General features: G+C 50.1%; 1 protein-coding gene across 1 annotated transcript in view; it reads right to left on the reverse strand.

Annotated features, from left to right (window-relative positions):
• Positions 1–21,693, reverse strand: part of Castor2 (cytosolic arginine sensor for mTORC1 subunit 2) — a 38,322-nt gene extending 16,629 nt beyond the window's left edge. The window contains exon 1 of the mRNA XM_051161358.1: positions 21,234–21,693. Coding sequence (XP_051017315.1) covers positions 21,234–21,346 — 113 coding nt within the window. The 5' untranslated portion in view covers positions 21,347–21,693. The remainder of the gene's footprint in view (positions 1–21,233) is intronic.
• Between the last annotated feature and the right edge of the window lie 276 nt (positions 21,694–21,969).

Here is a 21,969-nt window from a genome sequence, read left to right on the forward strand (position 1 = left end):
ATTGACTAGATCTGGGAAGGGGTTTAAAGTTTACCTCCTGTATTGTCCTTGGCTGGTGCCTTAGTTTGAGTGGGACCCCTGGGCCCACAGCTTGGTTTTTAAGACTCACTTCCTTCACAAACTGTCACTCACTCATTTTGTGTTCTTCATCCCTGGCCTCTTCCCCTCCCAGGGCTCAAGTTTTCTCCAATTAAAAAAAAAAATTTTTTTTTTCAGACTTATTTATTTGATGTACTTCAGCATTTTGTCTGCACATGCGTATATACCCCATGTGTGCCTGGTGCCCAAGGAAATCAGAAGATGGCATCGGATCTCCTAGAACTGGAGTTATGGGTGTCTGTGAACTGCTATGTGGGTGCTGGGGAAAGAACCTGAGTCCTCTCAAAGAGCAGCAAGTGCCCGATCTCTCTCTCTCCCTCCAGCCTCTCCATTAAAAAAAAAAAAAAAAAAGGGAAAAAAATGTCTCTCTCCCTGTAGCCTGCCTCCCTCCCCCCTCCATATATATATATATATATATTTGATTTGATTTTTAATTCTGTGTTTGTTTGTGGGGTCTGTGCTTGTTGAATGCAGGTGACCACAGAGAACAGGAGAGCGTGACGGAGCCCCTAAAGCTAGTTACAGGCAGTTGTGCTGGGAACCCAAGTGGGGTCCTCTGCAACAGCAGCCAGCACTCTCAGGCACTGAGCCGCTTTCCCCAGCTCAGGTTTCTTCCACTCTAAAAAGAGTCATCCTTCATCCATATCTCTTCCTTGGGTCACATGCCTACGGCAGCTGCCAGCTGAATGGCAGTTAGCTTTCCTCCACTCAGTTAACCTCACCAGTGATCTCCACGCCCCATATCTGATGGCTGGCATCCTACCATCCGGCCGGCCCCTGACCTGTGACTAGCCCCCCGGGGATAGCTGACCAGAGCCTTTTTCTGGAAACCTTGTGTTTCCCCAGTCTTCAACCTTCTCAGGGGCAGTAACTGTCTTCTTGTCCCTGAAGGGGACTTCTCTCCAGTGGGTGACAGCTCTGAAGCAGGCTCCCCGGGGTCTTGTTAACCTTGGACCATCCACTCTCCCTCTTCCATCCCACCCCAGGCTTCCTCCTGGCCCAGCTGCTCTCTTCGCACTGACCTTTCTGTGCCTGATTCGTGCTGTCAACTGTCTGAAATGCACTTGCGACCTTCTCTCCCTTCCCCCTCCCTCCCTTTCTGCCTATGTAGCCCCAGGCTGGTTTGCAGCTTGAGATCCTCCTGCCTCAGCCTCCAGGCCAGGCTCTTACACAAATGTCTCATACCCACCCTCTCACACAAGTACCACTGTTGCCCTGTTTCTCAGTGAACCTGCAAGACCCTGAGCCTGCAGCAGGCCCCACTAAAGATGTCTGTGGGCTCCCTCACCCTCAGGGGGCTGGACATGCAGTCACACAAGTCTGTCTTCAGAATTCTACGGCTATTCCCTTTGGGGCCTGGCTGGAGCCAACTACCCAGGCAAAGCCAAGGCCTAGGGTTGCCTGGATCGGGGGCCCAGGCGCTGAGTCACCTCTGAGAACATTTCTATCTTCAATCACTTGCGGCCGCCTGGGTGGAAGGCCTGGCTGCCTCTGGAAATTCAATCTGTTTACTCTCAGCTTCTTCACCAAGCAGAAAGAGGCCCTCACTTAGGGCCTCTCCCTGGGCATCCTGGGCCACAAGTCCCCAAGCCTGGGCTAGGCCAAGCCCTGTTTCCCCAACATACCTACAGCCAGAAGGCAGATAGGGAGGGTGAGTGGGAAGAGATATCTGATGGATAGCCCACTCAGAGATGTATGGACCAAGTAAATGTAGCAGAAATATTACACACACACACACACACACACACACACACACACACACACACACACACACACACACAATGTATCACAAGGTCCCTGCTGAAACCACAGAAAGCTAAGGAGATGGCTTAGTGGGTAAGAGTGCTCATCTGCCAAACGCAAGGATCTAATATTGAATACCCTGCACCCATGTAATAACCCAGCCATGGCTGCACATGCCCATAATCCTGGCAGTGGGTGGGATAGAGGCTGAAGGACCCCAGAAGCTTGCTGTTCAGTGGGAGACCCTATCTCAGAGCAATAAGATGGAGGCTGATAAAGGAAGGCACTTCCATGTCCTGTGATGCCTTCTGTGTGAGAGCAAGGACACAGCACCTGCACATGCGCATTCGCTGAGGACTCTGAGGCGGGAGGCTGAAGGCCAAGCTGAGCTGCATAGGAAGACTCTGGTCTCAAAAAAGGGGAGGAACTTCCTGGCATCATCTTGATAGAGGGTAGTAAGAAGCAGAGGAAAAGGGTAGGACTGCAAGACCATGCTGGGCAGCCTTCATTTGCATACACCTAGGGATGGGAGGCTCACTCCTTTCCGAGGCAATGAATCCTAGCCTGGCTTTTAGAAATTCTATATAATCAGTATTTTTTTTTAACTTAAATTTAAATGCTGCTTCAGGTCTCTGCCTGACTGTACCTGCTAAGATCCAAACCTGCCTGGTGGAAGGCTGGGGATAAAGGGCTTGCCTTGTAAGTGTAAGGACCTGAGTTTGATCCCAGAACCCATGTGAAAAGGCGTGGTATAGCCGTTCTGACCGCAATCCCCGCAGTGGGTTAGCAGAGAGGCTAGCCTGGGACTTGCTGGGCGGCCAGTCAGCCTAGGCTATTTGGTGAATTTCAAAATGGCTGCGATATCCCATTTCAAAAAAACAAGAGGAACAGCAGCCACAGTTAACCTCCGGCCTCTGCAGGTGTGTGCACGTGCACACATACACACACCAAGGAGCCAGGGATGTGGCTCAGTTGGTAGGGTGCTTGCCTAGCATGCACAGGGCCCCAGGTTCTATCCCCAGTACCATATAAACCCCAGTGACTGACTGTGCATGCTTATAACCCCACCACTTGAGAGGCTGAGGCAGGAGGACTGCTTTAGTTCAAAGCAAACCCGGGGCTACACTGTCTCACGAAGCCCAAAACAAAACAGTAACAAGACACCACGGGTAGAGGCAGGTTGGGGTGTATGTGGGGGAGTGCCCCTTCTGAAGCCTGGGTCCTTCTGGTCACCGGAGGCCCCTAGTAAGTTGTCCGGTGAGGAACTTTAGGTTGGTAGGAATCCACGGCCTTGCCCAGTATACACAAGCCTGGGATAGAGTGCCTCGCTTCAGAGAACTGTTAATTTAAGGAGCCTGAGGCTGGGTGAGGCAGGTGCATGTCAACCAACAATCCCAGTGTCTTCACGGTTCACAGAGCCACCCTGTGTGACGGCTACGTTTCACTAGGGAAAGTGGGATGCACGCTGGGAGGAAGCCGTGGTTCCTGTAAACTAGCTCTGTAGACCAGGTTGGCCTGGTTTTCAGTAAAGACTTTTAAAAAGCTCAGTGAGGTGGCACAAGCCTGTAATCCCAGCACACTGGGAGGCGGAGGTAGGGGGATCTCTGTGTTTGAGGCCAGCCTGGTCCCTATGTGTGTCTATGCACAGCAGTGCAAGTGCACGCAGAGGCCAGAAGAGGGTGCTGGTTCTCCCAGTGCCGGAGTTACAGGCGGTTGTGTCGTCTGACATGGGTGTTGGGAACCGAATTAAGGGCCTCTGTAAAAGCAGCAAGTGTGTTAAGCTGCTGAGCCATTTCTCCAGCTCCCTGTCACTCCCAGTTCTCTCTCTTGAACCTTCTCTGGGTGGCTAGTGGTCCTTGGAGAGGAGGCACATAGTTCAGCTTCCAGCACTGGGACTCACACCCCAGTAGCAAAGAAATGTGAGGGGAGAGGTGGCAATGCCTGTAAGACATCACACTGATAGCATTTAGCACTAGTGCCAAGGCAGTGCTCTCTGCTGTGGGCGAAAAGTATTCTTTTCTTTCCCTTCTTTTCTTTTACTCTCTCCTTCCCTTTCTCCCTTCCTTCCTGGAATAGATCACCATACCTAGCTTTTCTAATTCTTTCTCATTTTTATTTTAAGTAGGATTAAAAACAAAACAGAACAAAACAAAAGAAGACATGGAGTCAGGAGGCTGGCGTGGAGGAGGGGGAAGTGGGAGGGCGAGTGGGGTTGAGTATGTGTGGAGGTGAGTAAAAATTATGACAAACTGTTCGCTGTGAGTTTGAGGTCACCCTGATCTACAGAGCGAGTCCAGGATAGCCAGAGCTACACAGAGATATCCGGTCTCAAAAAACCAAAAAGGAAAAATAAAATAAAACAAAACTTATGACACACTGCCTACATGGATGAAAGCCCCCCAAAGTACATAGAAATGCTAAAAAGTCATTATGAACTCCCAACTCTGTTTTGTAAAGAACAAAACAAAACAAAACAAAAAACATTAATTCTGAATGCATCCATGGACGACGCACTGGTAATGTCAGAACCCTCATGATGCAACTGCTAGCCCCCACCCCCCACCCCCACCCAAACCCTGGCAGCTGGCAATCAACATTTAACATAACAAGCTTCTAGGGACATTTCGGGTTCAGACAGTCACAGTTCTGTATTTACTAGGGGGGAAAAAGTATTCCGGGTAGGGACGAGCTCAGTTGGCAGAGTACTTGCTTAAGCATGATAAAGCCTCGAGCTCCATCTCTGGCACTCCATAAACCAAGCATGGCGCGGTGCACCCCTGCAACTCCAGCACTTGGAAGGTAGAGGCAGGAAGATCAAAAGTTCAAGGTAATCTACAGCTGCATTCTGAGTTGAGACTAGCCTGGGCTACATTAAAAAACTAACTATTCTCAACAGGTACACACTTGGTTTTCCACCCATTTATGAACCTCTGCGTCTATGGATATATGTGCCATCCACTCATCCCTCTACCCATCCACCCGTCGGTCCATCCAGCGGCCACTTGCTCACTCATCCTTCCATGTCATCCATTGGCTATTTACCCGCCTCCCTGTTCATCTATCATCCACCCATCCGGATGAGCTTTGCCAGAGAATCATGACACATTACTGTAGGATCGCTATGCTATTAGTGACTACGGCACTGAGAAGTCCCGTGATGGGCTACGTGCAGGGTGAGAGCTATGGAAACTGGTACCATGGCTCCGTATAACATGAAGACCTCAGACCCTGAGGGGCCATTGGTTTGGATGTTGGGATGCAGGATGGACACCCTGGGGTCCTGATGTCCAAGGGCAGATGAGCATCCTAGCTCCATACTATGAGGTGAGCTCTCTTCTACCAGAATATGTGTGCCCACCCCCACCCCTCACTGGGGATTATAGGCAAAATGTTAACACCCAGCCCTACTCCAGCCCTTTACTAGGGATTCTAGGCAAGTGCTCACTGAGGATTACCCCATGTCCCTCACTGGGGGATTCTGGGTAATGGGTATATATTTTGTCATGCCTTCAGCTTTTTTTTTTTTTGATAGAGGGTCTTACTAAGTTACCAGGCTGGCCTTGAATCTACCATCCTCCTGCTGCAGCCTCAGGTGTAGTTGGGATGACAGAATACACACACACACACACACACACACTTTTTAAAACTGTGGAAAAGCATGTAGAATATACACCTTGCCATCTTAACTCTCTGCATGGTCCTGTGGCAGAAAAGACTGTCATCGCCATGTAACCAGGAAAGCCACCTGTCTCCAGAACTCCCTCATCTTGCAGAATTGAAACCTAATGCCCTTAAGCATTAACTCTGTGCCCTTCTTCCAGGGCCTGGTAATCACACTCTCTCCCCATTGTCACTATTAGTAGTAGTAGTAGTAAGTATTTCTTTTTGTTGTTGTTTTGAGACAGGGTTTCTCTGTGTAGTCTTGGCTGTCCTCGAACTCAGAGATCTTCCTGCCTCTGCCTCCCTGAGTGCTGAGATTAAAGGCGTGTGCCACAACACCCAGCTAAGTACTTCTTTTGTAAAGATTTATTTTTATTTATATGTATGTGTACACACACACACACACACACACACACGTCTTTGTGAGTGTAGGTATCCATGGGGACCGGAAGAGGGCATCAGATCCCTCAAACTGGAGTTACAGGTAGTTTTGAGTAGCCAGCCCTTTGTATGAGAGCTGGGATTAAAGGCATGTGCCATGACCCCCAGCTACATTAAGTATTCTCTTAAAAAATATTTTTTATACAGTATTCTGCCCACATGTGCACCTGCCTGTCCCAAGAAGGCACCAGATCTCATTATAGATGGTTGTGAGCCGCCACATGGTTGCTGAGAAATGAACTCAGGACCTTTAGAATTGCAGTTAGTCCCTTAACCTCTGAGCCATCTCTCTAGCCCCATTAAGTATTCTTAACTGCTGAGCCATCTCTCTAACCCTTCTACGATTATTTTTGAGGCAGGGTCTGATGTTAGCCCAGGCTGCCCTCAAACTTACTATGTAGGTGAGGATGATCTTCCTTTCAAGCCCTGATCCTTCTGCCTCCAGCTCACTAGTGCAGGGGTGCACACCTGCTGTGTTTGTCTGTATAAACTGAACTGCTCTGAGAACTTCACAAAAGCGACATACCCTGCCAGCCGTCCCTCCCCCCTGCCCCCCCGCCCTCACCAGCCTGGATCTTTCAGCACAGCTCATCCAGGCTGTGGCAGCTGTCAGCACATCCTTCTTGAAGGGTGGATAGTATTTCCTCATACCCCTGTGTGACGTGTTTGCATAGTCACCTGTTGATGAATACTTGGGTTTCTTCCCCATTTGGGCTTTTGTGAGTCATGTCACCTGGAACATGAATGTATGAGCCCCACACGATCCTCCTTCCAATTCTTCAGGATATAGACCCAGAAGTGCAAAAGCAATTCTTTTATTTCCCCCCCTCAGGTTTTATATACATATAAAACATATATATGTATATGTTTAGGTGTGTGTGTGTGTGTGCGTGTGTGCGCGTGCGCACACACGCACACACATGCACGTGGAGGCCTGAAAAGGGCATCTGATCCCCTGGATCTGTGGCTGCTGGCAACAGAACTCAGGTCCTCTGCAAGAACAGCAAGTGCTTGCTGGGCGGTGGTGGCGCACACCTTTAATCCCAGCACTTAGGAGGCAGAGCGAGTTCGAGGCCAGCCTGGTCTACAAAAGAGAGTCCAGGACAGCCAAGTGTACAGAGAAATCCTGTCTTGAAAAAACAAAAAACAAACAAAAAGAATAGCAAGTGCTCTTGACTCCTGACCCATTTCTACAACCTCCTATACTAGATTTTTTTTTTTTTTTTTTTTGAGACAGGGTCCCTATTATGTAGCCCAAGCTGGCTTCAACTCATTCTGTAGGCCAGGCTGGCCTAAAACTCCTGCTTTAGAATCCTGAGTGCCCGGATGACAGCTGTGTTCCACTATGCTTAGTTTGCTATTAAAAAACAAAACAAAACAAAACAAAACTTATGCATTCATATGTTTGTGTATGTGTGTCTGCCTGCCTGCCGGCCTGTGTGGGCGTGAGTACCATGGCACACATGTGGGGGTCAGAGGATACCCTGTGGGAGCTGCTTCTCTACTTCCACCACATGGACCCCAGAGACTGAACCCAAATTATCAGGCTCAATGGCATGTGCCTTTACTTTCGAAGCCATCTTGCCAGCTCTGCTTGTACATTTTTGGAGAAAAGTGTCCCACTACTAATAAGTATTTTTATATACCCACCAACAACAGGTGAGGAAGCTTTCTACCTCTTTGCCAAGAGTCTTACTAATTTCATGTTTGCTGTTTGAGTTCTTTCTTTTAAAAAAAATTATGTGTACTTGTGTGTCTGTGTGGCAGCACTCGCTGAAGTTGTCACAGGCGGTTGTGAGCTGCCTAGCATGGGTGCTGGGAATCGAACTTGGAGTCTCTGGAGGAGCTGCAAGTGTTTTAGCCGCCGAACTCTCTCTCTCCAGCTCGTTTTATATTCTCCATCGTTGCCATCGGCTGGAGGTGAGTGAGGCCCCACCCCTACTCGGGCAGCTTTCCTCTTGTGCCGTGTGTCTTTTGTTTTTGTCTAAGAAAGGGTTATTATGTAGTCCAGGCTGGCTTCCCATCCTGTGTTATCAATGATGACCTTGAACTCCTGATCCAACCCCCCACCCCGCCTCCACTTCCTGAATGCCGAGATAGGCTTGCTAGACAGGCATCTATGAACTGAGCTGCATCTCCAGCTCCCGTGTGGGTCTTGTCTGTGTTGACACTGGCAATTCACAAGATGTTCCACCGAACAGCAAAGGAGCATGCTACTGCTCCTCGTCAGAGAGGGAGGAAGAGCAACAAACCATTGTCAACTGGGGCCTTTCATAGAGTGACAAAGGAGGCAACAGTCTTCAAAGAGCTGGGAGATGTCAGAACAAATTGTGTTCAACGGAGAGTCTGAGTTTAAAAACAAACTATGGGCTCTCTTTCATTCTTCGTTTTGGAGTCTTGCCATGTAGCCGAGGCTGGCTTTGAACTTGTGATCCTCCTGCCTCAACCTCCTGAGGACTGAGTGTCCTTCCAAACATGGCGCCTGGCTTCCTGTCAAACAAAGGCTCCAAGGGATGGGGAGCACTGGACAGACTCTGCTTTATAACTGAGCCAAACACAGAGCGCCTGAAAGGTGGGAGAGGAATGGGAGCTGCGGCTTTTGCATGAAGTGTGTCAGAGCTGTTAAGTGGTTTTAAAACTACTTCAGAAACTGGGTGCGGCACCTGAGGGCACGTAACTTCAGTACTTGGGAGGCAGAGGCTGCAGGATTATAAATTCAAGGCCATCTTCAGCTACACAGCTAGTTTGAGGCCAGCCAGGGCTACTGCATGAGAGCCTATCTCAAAACAAAACAAACCTTTCTCAGCTGTTTTTAAGTTTGGGTATGTGGGAGGGAGGCGAGACAAAGGAAACAGTTAAAATGCCAGGTGTGATGGGCAATCCTCACGTGACTGAACCACTTAGGAGCATATTAAAGCACCTGTGAGGACGTACCGGAGACAAGTTATGAGGGCTCTAAGCTTAACAACGACTTAATCCATTGCTGAACTGAAAATCCAAATTTTCAGTGGGGACCAGTGACGTGCTCAGGAGGTAAAGGCATCTGCCACCAACCTGAGGATCTGAATTTGGTCCTGGGACCCACATGGTGGAAGCAGCACATGCTGTCCTCTGACTTCCACGTGCATGCTGTGGTGTGTGCACACCACACACACACACACACGCATACCACACACACACAGACACACACACACCCCACAGACACACATGTACCACACACACACACACACACACACTCTCTCTCTCTCTCTCAGACTTTGAATAGATGACTGGGAAGTGACAGAGCTGCAGAAACGTGGGGCCTAGGTGGAAAAGGCAGATGGGGGTCATGCCCTTGGGAGCTGTATCTTGCTTTAGTCGCTTCCTGTTATAGCTACACTTTCTGGTCCACCCTGATGTGAATGGCTTCACCACACGTTCCTACAGACATGAAATGAGCTCTTTCGCCATACCCTCCCCACCATGTCAATACCTCTGAAACCATAAGCAAAAGAAACCTCTCCTCTCTTAGATGGTTTATGTTGGGTATCTGATGTTAATATGATTAAACTACCAGGCTGGGTAAGGAAATGGGAGCCTGAAGCAAAGGCCAGGGCTGAGAGCCTGAGGATGATGATGGTAATTCCTCTAAACACACGAGCCTTGCCTGTGTTTGTGTGCATGCAAGTGCCCGTGTGTGCTGGTTTGAGTAGGCATGGCCTTCCCAGGCCTGCAGATTTCAATGCCTGGTCATCATGGAGCTGCACTGCTTGATAAGGATTAGAAGGCGTGGCCTCGATGGGTAGGTGTGGCCTTGTTGGAGGAAGTGTGCCCCTGGGGGTGGGCTCTGGGGCTTCAAATGCTCAAGCCACACCCAGTATCCTCCTCCTCTTGCTGCCTGGTGGTCCAGATGTAGAACTCTCAGCTACCTCTATAGCACCGTTGTCACCCTGCTTCCCAAGATGATGACAATGGACGAAATCTCAGAAAAATGTAAGCCAGCCTCCATTAAATGCCGTGGTCACGGGGTCTTGTCACAGCAATAGAACTCGGACTAAGACAACGTGTGGGCATGAGTATGCACACATATGTGTCCCATGCGACATGGACGATATTCCTTTTTTTTTTTTCAGACAGGGTTTCTCTATGTAGCCTTGGCTATCCTGGACTTGCTATGTAGACCAGGCTGACCTCGAACTCACAAAGATCTGCCTGCCTCTGCCTGCCGAGTGATAAAAGGTGTGCACCACCACGCCTGGTGAGGTTGTCATTCTTTAGGTGTTGCCCTCCTTGTTTTTTGGAGCCAGGGTCCCTCATGTACCTGGTCTCTCACTGAATAAGCCAGGCTGGCTAGCCAGTCCCAAGAGCCCACCCGACTCTGCCTCCCTAGCACCGGGATTTCACATGCGCCACCATGCCCGGTTGTCTTTTATAAAATTTGAACTCTAGGGGTCAAACTCAGGTTCTCATGTCCTTTACCAACTGAATTCTCTCTACAAACTCCTTTAAGGACCCTTGCACAGCAAAAATACGGCCAGGGGTTTAGAATAAGTATCTGAAATCAGTGTCAGTAATGTCACCTCTAGGTGGGTGTTTGGGCTTCCACCTGACTTCCCTTTTCAGGGGACCCTTGTCAAGCCTGTGTGTGTGTCATCACCGTCTACCATAGGCACAGACCATGTTCTTTTGTTTTCAGATAGTTTGTGATTGTGTGTGTGCACTATTGTGTGGTGTGTGCATGTTTGTGTATGCGCATGTGGGGCTCCAGGCTTGCTGTCTGATGTGTTGTCTTACTCTGCCACCTTATTTATTGAGTGTTGGGGTACACTGTGTGAAGACGTTGTCTCTGTATGTTCAGTTGTTGATTGCTAAAGCAGCAGAGAGCTAAGTGCTGGCCTACTAGCCAGATCTTGGTATTGTTACTTCTATGGCCCATCACTGGTTTCATATTTTGCAAATATTCATCCTCACTTGCCTGCTGCAAGTAATAAAGAGGTGATAGTCAATAGCTAGGCAGGAAGTGGAGGGAAGAACTTCCGGGAGAGAGAGGGACTCTGGGAGAAGAAAGGGAAGGCGGGAGATTCACCAGCTGGATACAGAGGTAAACAGGAGCGGAGAGTAGAGCTGGCCACATGTAGGACAGAATGCCAGGGTTAGCTTGGTTAAGCTAGAAAGCTGGTTGGGAATCTGCCCAGCTAAAAGGCCCAAACTTCAAAGTATTAAAAAGCTGCCGTGTCCTTATTCAGATTGTATAGGTCCTGTTACAGCTGAGGCAGGGTTGCCCTGTTGCACCTTCCTCCTAACCCTAACCCTAGCACCTCCTGACATCTTCCCGTGCTGAGCTGATCCTGGTTCAGATAGAGTTGCCTCCTCCGGCAAGCCCGGCCTGTGTGCAGCAAATTGTCGATGTCCCTCCACAGACCCTACACTCCAATGACCAATAACTTCCAAAGGTAGAGGCAGGATCTGCACTTAGCATCTCCTCGAATCAGAGAAGAATTGGGAATCGGGCAGTGGTGGTGGCGGCGGCGGCGCACGCCTTTAATCCCAGTGCTCAGGAGGCAGAGGCAGGCAGAGTGCGAGGACAGCCAGAGTTAGAACAGAGAAACCCTGTCTTGAAACACAAACAAGACAAAACAAATTGGGAACATAAGAAATTAGCTCTGTACATGGCAGCCGACATTTGTAGACATAGCATTCTTTCTGAGATGGTAAGAGGGAACCAGGCTCCATTAGAAGTGGCTGGTCTGTGTGTGTGTGTGTGTGTGTGTGTGTATACACCTTGGGTACAGTTATTCAGGAACCATCCTCGTTTATCTTTTTTTCTTCATTTAAAAAAAAGAATAATCACATGCTTATTTAAGTGGTGAGGAGCCTGCTGAATTCAGAAGAGGGTATCCCAGAACTGAAGTTACAGGCTGCTGTGAGTTGCCTGGTGGGTGCTGGGAACCGAACCCAGGTCATCTAGAAGAGCAGCAATTACTCTTAAAATTGCTTTCCTATGTGTACAATGTGTTGCGTGGAGTCATGCTCCAATTTTCGCATGGATGTTGGGGATTTGAACTCAGGTCCCCAGGCTTCCACAGCAAGGGCTATTACCCACTAAGCCATCTCTCCAGTCCCCTATCTTCATGTGTTAGAGATAAAGTTTCTCACTGGGCTCTTCCGTTAGGCTAGACTGACTGGCCAATGAACTCCAGAGATCCTCCTGTCCCTGCCTCCCTAGTGCTAGGATTGCAAATGCAAGTCACCATTCCTGGCTTTTTCATGTGGGACCTGGGGATTGAACTCATGTCCTTATGCTTGCATGGCAAGCACTTTACTTACTCACTAAGCCATTTCTCCAGCACCTCGTTTTAAGTCATTAAATTCTAACTGCAACCTCAGCTACGGGCAGGTGCCCAGGCTCTATATTCCCCAGTTTACAGTTAAAAAGATGGTAGCGTTGCCAGGACATGTCAAATGACTTGCCCATGATCACACTTGCCAGTGAGTGGCTGTCCTGAGCTTTCCCTGAAGGTCTTCTGGGGATAGCCCATCTTTCCCTGACTGTACTAAGACAGCGGCCTCAGCCCAAAGCACTGAGGAAAGTGATAAAAGATCTAGACACACTTTGCGTAGTTTTAAGTTTTTCTCCCAACGTGCCCCCACCCCAGGGTTTCTCTATGTAGCCCTAGCTATCCTGGAATTCACTCTGTAGACCAGGCTGGCCTTGAACTCACAGAGCTCCACCTGCCTCTGCTTCCTGGGTGCTAGCATTAAAGGTGTGTGCCACCACCACCCAGCACCATAAATGCTTCTTGAGTCAATGGTATCTACCACAGTTTGTTGGCAAGACCTTAATAAAGCAGTAATGCAGGGGCCCAGCACGGGGCTGTGTGAATCAGAGACTTTAAGTGTCGGCTCAATCCAGGTGGCAGTTATGGGGTTTCCTACCGCTATGGGCCAACCAAGTGAAAAACGGGGTGTGTGTGTGTATGTTCTATTTTGTTTTGTTAGCACAGGTTAGACTTCAAGTTCATGGTCTCTCTTGGTTCAGTTTACCAACCCTTGGAATTACAGGCCTGTGCCACCATACCTGGTGAGAAATGAGGACCCTGGGTCAAAGTCTCAGCCCACAGGTAAAAATCAAAACGTGCCACCCTGGGAAAGTAGGATCCTTGGAGCTCACTAGTCAGCGAGGTAGAATTTGGGGAACTCCAGGTTCAGCGAGAGATCATGCCTCAAAAAATAAGGCGGAGAGCAATCAAGTCACGGACGTTGACCTCTGGCTTCCAACTACTAGGACAGCAGGTATGTGCCACAATGGTAGAGCACCTGTCTAGAATCCTCTAGTGAGGGCTGAGGGAGTGCCTTAGGGGCTATTAGGTCTGTCTATAATCCCCTAGTGAGAGGGTTTGAGGGTGTTGCTCAGTTGATACCAGGCTTGCCCAGAATCCCCAGTGAAGGGCTAGGAGTATGGCAGCACCTGTACACATACATGCACACACAAGCATACACCAGGCACAGACCGACAGAACACGCACACACACACACACACACACACACACACACACACACACAGAGAGAGAGAGAGAGAGAGAGAGAGAGAGAGAGAGAGAGAGAGACAGACAGACAGACAGACAGACAGACAGACAAAGATAACAGCATGTCCCTTGCCTTCCAGCTGTGGCCTTGGCTATCAGGAGGCTCCTAGTGACAGGAGTCCAGGCCAGCTCGGGCACCTGGCTGGGTGCCTGGAGTAGTAACAGATTGGCCTGATTCAACTTCTTGGGTTCTAAGCACAGCTCCCCTCCCCTTTTGGGTAGCCCGGGTCCTTCCCGTCTTGTTCCTTATTGGTAAAATGGTTGGTCTCCCAAGCTTGTCAGAGGCTAGCCGCTCTAAAGAGGGTGGAGGCAAATGGGGCTATAGTGTGACCAACCCATCATGGCCAGGGGGCCGTCACACATTGTGTGTCCCCAAACCTCCCCACACTATGGTCACGCTTCACCACCTGGACGTGCACACAAGCCAAAGAACCCTCCCCGGCTCTAGGCTAGAAACTTCCTTGTAGTCGGTCCCACTTTAAAGGGCTGAGTCTTGACTGGTCCATGGTAGTCATGTGAAAGAGCTCCAATTAGGTGGGAAGGTCTGCCGCAAGGCTTAGCGGGGAGAAAAGCCTATGTTTTTGTTTGGGGAAAACTGCTGGAAACCACGGTTCTGGTCTGGCTGCCTTCCTCACTGTCCACAATGAAGGTCACCTAGCTACTTACTCCACAGGGTACCTCGTACTATGCTAAAGATGGCCAGTCAGGAAGGTAGGGAAAAAAGGCCTAGATGACATCATCACATCTTTAATTAGATGTACCAAACAGCCCAGCTCCTAGCATTTTTGGTAGCACAGGGGGTGTTAACCCTTCCAGAGTGAGTATTCTACCTGCTAAGCCACACCCCCGGCCTCTCATGGGGGTGGGGGGTGTCTAGGCAAACGCTCTCTCACTGAGCCACGCCCACACCTGTTACAGGTAAGACTTTTAGGCCTGTGCTCTACGCCGAGCTACACCACCAACCTGGTTTTTGCTTCTTTATTTTCAGTCGGGGGTTAAACTCAGTAGGCTGGGCTGCCTTTGAACTCATTCTGTAGCTCAGGCAGGCCTTGAACTAGTGGTCCTCCTGCCTCAGCCTCCTTGTATTTGAATGACAGGCCTACACCATCAGGCCCAGCCGGAACCTTTCTCTTTAGTTTATTTTCCTGACAATTTTATTCATGTATTTCATGTGTTGTCACCTTTAACCCCCATTAGCTTCTCATACGGAGCCTTTTCTTTCTACAGACACGTTATCCCCCCCCAACTCCCCCTCAATTCCCTATTTCCTTAGGGAGCATCTCAAACGCTCCTCCTTTCACTGCAGTGGTTCTCAATCTATGGGCTGTGACCCCATGGTGTGGGGGGAGGGGTGTCACACACATCAGATATACTGCATATCAGATAGTTCCATTATGATTCTTAACATTAGCAAAATAGCTATTAAGTAGCAATGGTAATTTTACGGCAGGGGGTCACCACACCATGAGGAACTATATTAGAGAGCCACAGCATTAGGAAGGTTGAGAACTACTACAACACTGCTTCTCAGTTCTGCCCAGTAACAACCCACCATACTCTGTCTACTAGGTCACAAATTTCCAGGGCAAGGAAAATTGTTAAACAGTTTACCGTTATTTTTCAAATCATGTGTACCTGTGTGGGTATGCACACATGAGTGTAGTGTCTACTGAGGCCAGTAGAGGGTGCCAGATCCCCTGGGTCTGGAATTAATAGCTGGTTTTTAAGCCACCCAATGAGAACTCAATTTCGGTCTTCTAGAAGAACAGAATGTGATCTTAATGGCTGACCCTTCTCGGGAGCACTCTCATGATCATCACTGCATTTTATAAGATTTACGAGATTTGGTTGTAAGATGTCCCCCATAGGCTTGAACACTCGGCCCTTGAACAGAGTCCCTGGCAATGTTCTGGGAGGTTGAAGAACCTTTAGGTACGGAGGAGCCTTACTGCAAGAAGTGAGTCACTGTGGGCATGCCTTGTAAGCTTATGTAGCTGGGCTCCCACTTCCTGTTTGTCCTCTGCTTCCCTTTCTGCCAGGATGTGAGGAGTATTAGCAATGTTCCTGGAGATGATTGCCACCGAGCCTTCCCCTGCTGTACTGTCACACCGTGAGCCAAAGTAACCCTTTTCTTCCAGCTTTTTTTTGTCAGGTGTTTTGTCATAGCTCTGAGAGAAGTCAGCTGGCACACCTCGACTTCCCACACCATACTGGATACAACGATAGAAGTCCCTCTTTCATGTGCACATGTGGCTGCATGTGGGTGTACATGTCCACACGGAGACCCCCAAAGGTTGACATCGGGTTATCTTCTTCCATTGTTTCCTATGCCCTCTTTCCTTCCCTGCCCTCCCTCCTTTTCTGAGACAGAGTCTCTCCTAAATCTGAAGTTCATTTCCCCCTCTTTTAAGGTTTTATTTTTTTGTAAATCATGTGTGTGTGTGTGTGTGTGTGTATACATGATTGCAGGTCAGAAGACAGCATTGGATCCCCTGGAGCAGGAGTTCCAGGTGGTTGCGAACCACTTAATGTAGCTGCTGGGAATTGAACTCGGGTCCTTTGCAATAGCAGCATGTTTTCTTCGCCACTGAGCCATCTCTCTAGCTTCTAGCGCGCCCCGTGCCGCCCCATATTTTTAAAAATATAAGTGCTTGGGGTCCCAACTCAGTCATGCTTGCTTTACCAACTGAGCCATCCCCTAGCTCTAAAAGTGACACTTGACTTAGCCATGTATTGTGAAAAGATGAAGAAACTTAGCTGTGAAAGTAAGATAGATAAATCTAGGTATATCATACAGCTTAAGCCAGGGTGGAAGCTTTCTTCCTACACTTAAAAGCTAGAAAAGGGCAGTTAACCTAAGTTTGAGATCAGCCTAGATAGCAGGTACCTAGACCCCCTTCCCCACCACCACTGAGTGGCTGGTGCCGAGGCTCAGTGGTAGAGCACCGGCCTAGAATCCCCCAGTGAGGGGCTGGGGGTGTGGCTCAGTGGTAGTGCACCTGCCTAGAATCCCCCAGTGAGGGGCTGGGGTGTGGCTCAGGGGTAGAGCACTGGCCTAGAATCCCCCAGTGAGGGGCTGGGATGTGGCTCAGTGGTAGAGCACCTGCCTAGAATCCCCCAGTGAGGGGTTAGGGATGTGGCTCAGTGCTACATTGTGCTTGCCTTCTATGCAGGAGGCCCTGAATCCAATCCTCAGTGCTGTAAAAGAGAAAGGGGGCACAAAGGAACACATGAAGGTCAGTGGTTTGATCCTGTGTTCGTGAATCTTTCTGAACAGCACACTGCAAACAGAAGGGCTGGTGGCACTATTGACCATGAGCCTCCTTTTTAGCCCGTGTTGGCTGAAATAGCTGAATCCACACAGGTGTAGACCCAAATCTTGGGCTCTATCACTTATCTTATGACCTTGAGCAAGTTAATCCCTAGGACCCAAGTTCTTTCTTTATAAAATCTTTGTCACTGAGTTGTCATTCCCTGTGTATGTCATTTATCCATAGACTGGATTCCCTTTTCCTGCCTAACTCCTACTAAGATACTGCATATAATCTAAAGCCTCCTCCTTCAGGTAGGCTCCCAGGCTGCCTTAGCCGATCTTCAGTTTCCACTCTTTCTTTATTCAACATTATGCATATATATTTATATCTACAGCACCTGTCTAGAATCCCCCAGTGAGGGCTGGGGTGTGGCTCAGCAGTACAGCACCTGCCTAGAATCCCCCAGTGAGGGGCTGGGGGTGTGGCTCAGTGGTAGAGCCCCTACCTAGAATCCCCCAGTGAGGGTCTGGGGTGTGGCTCAGTGGTAGAGCACCTGCCTAGAATCCCCCAGGGAGGGGCTGGGGTGTGGCTCAGTGGTAGAGCACCTGCCTAGAATCCCCCAGTGAGGGGCTGGGGTGTGGCTCAGTGGTAGAGCATCTGCCTAGAATCCCCCAGTGAGGGGCTGGGGTGTGGTTAAGTGGTAGAGCACCTGCCTAGAATCCCCCAGTGAGGGTCTGGGGTGTGGCTCAGTGGTAGAGCACCTGCCTAGAATCCCCCAGTGAGGGGCTGGGGTGTGGCTCAGTGGTAGAGCACCTGCCTAGAATCCCCTAGTGAGGGGTTGGGGGTGTGGCTCAGTGGTAGAGCACCTGCCTAGAATCCCCCAGTGAGGGGCTGGGGTGTGGCTCAGTGGTAAAGCACTGGCTCAGTGTGGGTATGTGCATGTGAGTGGAGGTACCTGCAGAAGCCAGAAGAGGGCACTATATCTCTTGGAGCTGTAGTTACCGGAGTAGCTGAGCAACCTGACGGTGGTTCTGGGAAACGAACTAGGTCTTCTGTAAGAGCCAACAAGCAGTCTTGACTGCTGGGCCATCTCTCCAGGCCTGGGCCTCCTTTCTACTACTTCGCTTGGCCATCTTTCTTTCTTTCTTTCTCTCCTTTCGTTCTTTCTTCCTTCCCTTTTTCGGTTTTTCGAGACAGGGTTTCTTTTTGTAGCCTTGGGCTGTCCCGGAACTCTCTTTGTAGACCAGGCTGGCCTCGAACTCTCAGAGATCCACCTGTCTCTGCCTCGCTGTGTGCTGGGACTAAAGGCGTGCGCCACCACTGCCCGGCTGCTTTACCATGTTTCTTGACTTCAGATTTCAACTGTCTCTTTCCTTCCCTGGCCTGGGCGCTCAGCTCTACAAAGGGAGGGGCAGCCTATCTCTACATCCCTCAGCCTCAGCTGCACCCAAGAGCCGAGTGAGTGTCTTCCGGAGTTATTCTGTTTCCTGCATCCCTTACCCCAAGGAGACACCTGCGGGAGTGTGTGTGTGTGTGTGTGTGTGTGTGTGTGCGTGCAAGTGACTAAGTCTGCTAGGAGGTGGAGGCAGGGGAGTGCCTGGGGAGGTGTTAGGGCAACGTCACTAATCTAGAAGACTGATGTGGAATTGACAGGGGTGGAGCGGATATTCCGGGAAGAGATGAACAATGTACAGGTGGGAAGAAAGTAGAGAAAGCAGGCGAGTGGGTGTTACTAGTATATCTGCTTGGAGGGGGAATGGCTAAAGACAAGGATTTTGGTTCCGGGTTCCCCAAAAGGCCTTGAATGCCACAGCAAGGACTTGGCCCTGTAGAAAGAGCTATTGACATGTTTCTTGTTTTTTTTTTTTTAAATAAGCAGTAAGATGTTTTGGGGAGGTGGGTGCTAACAGGAATATGGATCCCTGTGGAGCAGGGGGAGAAGAATTAGGAATTACTACCTGCAGGCTTACTGTTGTGAATAACTTAATAGCCACACAGCTACTGTTCCTTTTGAGACACGGCTGTTTTTACATACACTGAATGACCCGTCCCCCAGCAAGCTGCTCCTTGGAAAAAAAAAAAAAAAAAGGAGTGAAGCCGGGTGGTGGTGGCGCACACTTTTAATCCCAGCACTCGGGAGGCAGAGGCAAGTGGATTGCTGTGAGTTCAAGGCCAGCCTGGTCTACAAGTTAGTCCAGGACAGTCAAAGCTACAGAGAAACCTTGTCTGGAAAAGTCCAAAAAAAAAAAAAAAAAAAAGTGGTCCTGGCTGTGCTATGTCCATTTCACAGAGGGACAAAGAGAGAGAAGGGAAAGGACAGTGACCTACCTGGGTCACTGGGACCGAGTCCAACACCAAGCCACGCCTGAGCTCAGAGTGCATAAGGTCAGCAGCTTGTGAGCCTCAGACCAACTATACTCAGCGGTTTCTAGAGTCAGAGCCTGGAGACAAGGAGTTGACCTTTGACCTCTGAGTCATCTTGCAACTGGACCCCGTCACTTGGGGCCTATCCTGGGAGGGAGGAAGGATACCCACCCTACAAGGTGACAAGGTGTCCCTGTGGTCAGGTAGGCGAGTATGAGCTTGTCTCAGGGCCTCTATTTGGAGACCTTCAACTTGGCCCCCAGCAGTGGTACAGAAGGGATGCCCAGGAAAAAAGGCCAGTTCCTTCATCAAGGCACAGGGAATGGACAGAGCTAGCCTTTCTCTTGTCTTTCTAAAATAATAATAATAATAATAATAATAATAATAATAATAATAATAATAATAATAAAAAGTCTACCCCCAAAGCCCTCTTTCCTCCAGTGTAAGAAAGAAAGAAGTGGGGTTGGGGGGGGGGGCTGTCAGGAGCTGTTGAGGATGCCAGAGGTTGGCAATCTGTTCCTCCTCCCCTCCCCCTCCCCCGACTGAGTTCTGGGGATTGCCCTGAGGGTGGGCAGAGGGCAAGTGGCTGTAGGTTTTAAAAGGTGTTGACCTGAGAGGGGGTTTTTGCACTTGGGAGGGGGTTAACTTGTTCAGAATCTGAGCTGTTAGCTTTGTTTTCAAATGACCCGTTTAATGATTTACCTGAGTCCATCCAAGGAACAAGGGAGCTAAGGATTCCAAACCTCTGGTCCCCACAGATATATAACAGCTCTCCCAGAAGAAAGTAAACAGACCCAAAGCTACCTAGCAGGCTTCATTTTTGTAAACAAGAGCCCTGACCAACATTGAAGTCAGGTTCCAAAGCAAGAACTTTTAACAGGCCCTTTCCCGGGAGCCCAACCTAGGACACAAGACAACATGGGAAAGGAGGGAGGGAGGGAGGGAGGGGGAGAGGGAGAGAGGGAGAGAGAGAGAGAGAGAGAGAGAGAGAGAGAGAGAGAGAGAGGGAAGGAGGGAGGGATGGAGGGAGGGGGTGTGTTTGCTGTCAATTTAACTTAATTTTGACCTAGAATGTATTTATTCCTTTGGCAGGGAGCTTGGAGAATCTTTGTCTTAAAACCCCCCTACAAACCAGACCCATCATAATGCTAAGTGAATGAGGGGTTTAAGTTGACAGGAGCTTGCTTGCTCCAGTCCCCACTGCACAGCGGGAAATGGGCAATTAAAAGAAAGGTAACCCAATAGGAGTTTAGGAAGTCAAAGACATATATGTAGCAACGGGGAAAAAAAAAATCCAAGATAAAAAAAATTTTTTTTTTCTTTTTCTTCTTACTTCCCAAGGCCTTCCACTATTTTTTTCCCCCTGCAACACCCAAGCCCAGCTTCCAGGCAGATCCATAAACACGCCAGCTCCTCCCCCTTCTATGGTTCAAAATTCCCCCTCCCTCCCACTTCTCTGGACCCCCAAAAGAAAAAAGAAATCGGCGACCCTGGCCCTGCAGCCCCTCCCCCTCCCGGCTGCCTGCACCTCTTTTCCCCTCGCAGGCACCTGAAGATAAACATCTACTAATGATTTTATGATTTTTCTTTTCTGGGGTAGACGAAGCTCAGCGCCATCCCTCCCCGCTTGCCCGTGGCTACAGGGGGGCCGGCTCAACCGGGAGGAGGGGAGTGGTGCTGGTGGTGGTGGATGGATGGGGGATGGGGCGTGTTTAGTTTGTTAATTTCCACCTCCGGGTCCCCACACCTGTTTTTCATTCATTCATTCGTTCATTCATTCATTCACGGATACATCACAGAGGCCATTTGGGGGGATTACTCGGAATCTCAGGGAAGGAACTGAGATTGGGAGGGGGAAGAGGTTGGGTGTTGGTGGCAGCACTTGGAGGGGCAATAAGGTGGGGGATCTGGGTGGAGGGGACCCCCCAGCTAAAGAGCACAGGGGTGGCTTTGTCCGATGCAGGAGGATGGCAGAGATCCCGGGGGTGGGTGGTAGGAGGATGAAGTTGTTTTGCACCGCGTCCCCCGGGGTGCGCCTCTTTGTCTGTCCCGGGGCGGGTACCATGTGCACCCCCCCCCCATCCCCTTGCCCCATACTCTCTCTCACCTGGTCTTGGAAGACAGGAAGGCAAGTTTGATGAGGCCGTAGGTGAAGAGTGGGATACTCTCCTTGGCGACGCTGGCAACTTGCAGCCGGTGTTCGAGAATGTGCAGTTCCATCGTCCGCCTAGGGCTCCTCCACGGCGGATCATCCGCGGTGGCCCGAGTTTGTGGGGGGGGGGGGGGGAAGGGGACGGGGACGAGCCGCGGCCCCCGCCCCCTGCGCGCCCCAAGCTGTGGGGCAACCGGCCCAAGGAAGGGGACCGGGAGCTCGGTGCTAGGCTGATTCGTACTCGATCCAGAAAAAGGAAGCTTGGCAAGTTGCAATAAAAAAGGAGGCCTGGGGAGGACCTGCGGGGTGCAGCGAGCTACGGGGTGGACAAGCAAACAGCGCCCGGCGGAGCGCGGCGCCCGGCGCAGCAGCAGCTGGTGTTCGCTGTAACAAACAACTTGCCACTCAAACGCCGGGCCCGTGCTGCGCAGGCGCTGGCCGCAGGGCTACGCGATGCCTTTCGGGATTTGTAGTCCACGCGCATGCTTTTACGCGGCCCTTCACCCCCCCCCCCCCACTACTCCAGCTTGCTGATGTCAAGCCAAGGGGGCTGGGCTGCTGCGCAATGGGTGCACCCGGAATGCAAGATTTCGGGGTTCCCCAGGGACAGAGAGGAACCCGATTGGACATATAGGGAATTTGGAGCCGATTTAAGCTTAGAGGCGTGCTCTGTCATCGCTCGCACTCAGGA

This window comes from Acomys russatus, chromosome 19 (assembly GCF_903995435.1).
Source record: "Acomys russatus chromosome 19, mAcoRus1.1, whole genome shotgun sequence".
Lineage (NCBI taxonomy): Eukaryota > Metazoa > Chordata > Mammalia > Rodentia > Muridae > Acomys > Acomys russatus.